The sequence below is a fragment of the Crocuta crocuta genome, unplaced genomic scaffold, assembly GCF_008692635.1.
Source record: "Crocuta crocuta isolate KB4526 unplaced genomic scaffold, BGI_CrCroc_1.0 scaffold1468, whole genome shotgun sequence".
NCBI lineage: Eukaryota > Metazoa > Chordata > Mammalia > Carnivora > Hyaenidae > Crocuta > Crocuta crocuta.
The window spans coordinates 171226-174247 of NW_027531991.1; the positions used below are offsets into that span (position 1 = coordinate 171226).

The following is a 3022-nucleotide window of genomic DNA, read 5'->3' on the forward strand; positions in this document are numbered from 1 at the left end:
CTCTAGTGCCAGAGAATTCCATTCAGGAGAGGTTTTCTTGTGTGTGTGTTCATTTTGGCATAGTTAAGTTAGAGGAGATCATCGAATGGGCTTGGCAGCTTTTACCTCGAAAGACAGGCAACTCAGAGTGTGTAGCTGCAGGTAATTACTAGAGTTATTTAGACTTAATTCCATGTTTCAGTTAACTCAGTGCTCACTGCCAGCCCCCTCATACAAAGACTCCACATCCGGTACTCGGTGCTTTTATCTTTCAGTGGACTGGATTACAGCTTTGGTTGGAGTTTCTTGCATATTTACCAATATGTTTCTGTTGCCATTCCTTAGGAACAGTAATTTTCCTGGCTCTGAGATTCTTGGATCACATCCTTCTTCCCTCGGTTCTTTGGACACGCCGCTTTATTATCTTCTAGTGTCTGCTGGTGCTGCGGAGAGGCCTGAGTCCCGACACATTTTTCTTTGCCTCTTGTCGATGGCCTGTTTGTTTGTCCCGGGCACTTGTGACTTCTTATTTATCCTTGAAATCCATGACTTGATTCGAATCTGTCTCAGAATTGACTGCTGTCTGTTGGCTTTTTCTGGCCCGCGATGAGTGTGAGCCAGTGTCATTTGGGCCTTGCTCCATGTCTCGGTGGTGTCTTGGTTCTCTTCTTCAATAATCTGCCCCTATGTTGGTTCTGCGTTCTCTGTCCCTCACATTTACCTTTCCTTTAATTGTCTTGCTTGATGCTGTGACATGTTCCCCTTCGGGTCTGATCCTCCATCTTCTGTGGTGTTGGCATGAGTTTCACTTCTCGTACACTTTTTATCTGTTTTCTTAGCTCTGCCAGCTCCCCCCTCCCTCATTATGTTGTCCTCCTTGACTCCTGGTTTCATTTCCTGGAAGGCTGAACTGCGTTGTCTACAATTTTCGTGGTTTCCGAAGCCATTCTGTTTCCAGAGTGTACTTACCCGTCATATGCTTGCTTGCTTGCTTCCTTCCGGTTGTTTTGCTCTTTCATTGTTTCACAAGTGTCGTGATGGGTATCTCTCCTTATTTTTCTTGGCACGGGGCCAGTTCTAGGTGCCCAAGAAGAGTGCAGAGAAATCCTCCTTGATTCCTCTTCTCTCAAGTGAGAAGTGCTTGAATGGTCACCTCAGCACTTGAATTGGAAGACTAGGTGTTGGTGGGTTGTAATGGTAGAGGCTGTTCTGGCCTTTCAGTCTGCTAGTTGGGTATGGGGGAATAAGGAGTGAAGCAGAGCCTCCTCGGGACATTCGGTCTCCAGGTGCCTTCCGTGGACGCTGCTGAACCCTCTGCCCACCCGGGGGAAAGAATTCCCCTCGCGCTTCCCCATTTCCACTAGGTGTCGCCCTAGCAGGAGTGTAGGGGGTCGTACTTCCGCTCTGCTGGACTCTAGTCCGCATTTGTGAGTTGTTGTTTCTCTCCTCTGCCCACAGAGGGAGCATGTGCCATCTCCTTCCCCCTCTCCCCGCCCCCAGGGTTGCTGGGGGACACGTGTCCGTGCAGTGCATGCTCAGCTCCTGACTGTTGCCGGCTCTCGTTTCTCCAAGTTAAGAAAAGGGTGGTAGAGTCCTTTGGAAAGCTCCCCTGACCTGCCCGGCAACTGTGGACTGCTTGACAAACGCAAGAACCCTCCTTTGATTAGTCTCCAACTTTGTTGTATCTGTCACATACTCCCCCTGGAGTCCTTGGTATGGGGTGGTGGCGTTTATTTCCTAATGGACAGCTTCTTTTTCAGTCTTTGGATGTGTGTGTTGAGGGGCAGGAGCGCTACATCAACATGCGTTTACTCTGCCATCTTTCCCAGTGGTCCAGGTGCTTAAACATTGACTTTGAAGATAATGTCCTTCATGGTCATAATCTGTATGAAAGTAAACAGAAGGACCCAATATTGCTAGCAGGAAAGGACCATTAATAACTTAATCAATACAGGATTTTTGTTTATTGTTCTGTGTGGAAAGATAACTTTTAACTCAGGTTCCTGTTCCATTGATTAGAGATATCAGTACCTTCTGGTTTGAAAATAGGGGACATTGTAATGAACTTAAGAAGTTATCGGCCATTGGCAGTTATTAATTAGTTAATTAAATATGGCAGACTAGCACATCATCAGAGTTATCAAGAGAAGTAGAAGCTGTTTCCAGTTAATGGGTTGCTAGTCCCGCTGTCTTGTAAGAGGGTATTGACCCTGGTGAAAGCTTGATTGTGACACAGTTTTTCTCCCCTGTTTTTTCATTTCAGCGCATTTTAAATTTTGGCTCAGGAAGAAATAGGGAGTGAAGTCCTCAGCAGGGTTATTGTTATTCGTGAATATCTCCTGAGATGGTGTGTGGGTCTGGGGCCTACCGCAGAGGCCCACGAGTTAGTGTTTCCAAAGTGCATTTACAGGTGGATGATGGGGTGGGCGTCATGTTGGGGCTCTTTGTAGGGTCGAAGCCTCCTTTCCTCTGCGGCCGGCGTATTCCACCAGGCAGACTTCCCTCAGCCCTCAGCTTTGGCTCCCAGGATAATGATCCAGGAGCATGACCGACAGCCTTGCTCTGTGTACCAAACTGCACCGCGCAGTGCCTTCCGCTGAAGCCCGCGTCTTTGCCCTGTTTCTATCCCGGTGTGAAAAGGAGAACCGAATACGCGCCCACGCGTCAGGGACGAGTGGAAGGAAAGCGGGAGGCAGCGGAGTCATGTAAAGGAAAGCCGTGTCCATGCCTCCATTTCCATGCTGAGTGTCTGCGGGCTGCTAGAAAGTGTGCTAAGTGCCGGGCACGTGGTGGGGACCAAAGCGAACGGAAGTCCCTCCTCACTGACACCACGTTCTAGGAGGGGAAACAGCCGACACAAAACAAGGAACGTTTCTGCTACACTGGAGAGATGAATAAAGTGGAGAGAATAGATACAGTGGAGAAAAAGAAAGCCAGGAGGGGGGTGAGTTGGGGGGCTCCAAGCCCTATAAATGTTGTTCCCGTCAGAGACAGATGTGTTCCTTAGATGAGGAAGTGTTCGTGATTCCGGAGTTCTCGTCTC

At 48.6% G+C, this 3022-nt stretch overlaps 1 protein-coding gene across 1 annotated transcript in view; it reads left to right on the forward strand.

Moving 5' to 3' along the window:
• PDK3 (pyruvate dehydrogenase kinase 3) overlaps positions 1-2527 on the forward strand; it is a 148276-nt gene extending 145749 nt beyond the window's left edge. Inside the window, exon 14 of the mRNA XM_077775057.1 lies at positions 2390-2527. Coding sequence (XP_077631183.1) covers positions 2390-2527 — 138 coding nt within the window. The remainder of the gene's footprint in view (positions 1-2389) is intronic.
• Positions 2528-3022: the final 495 nt, after the last annotated feature.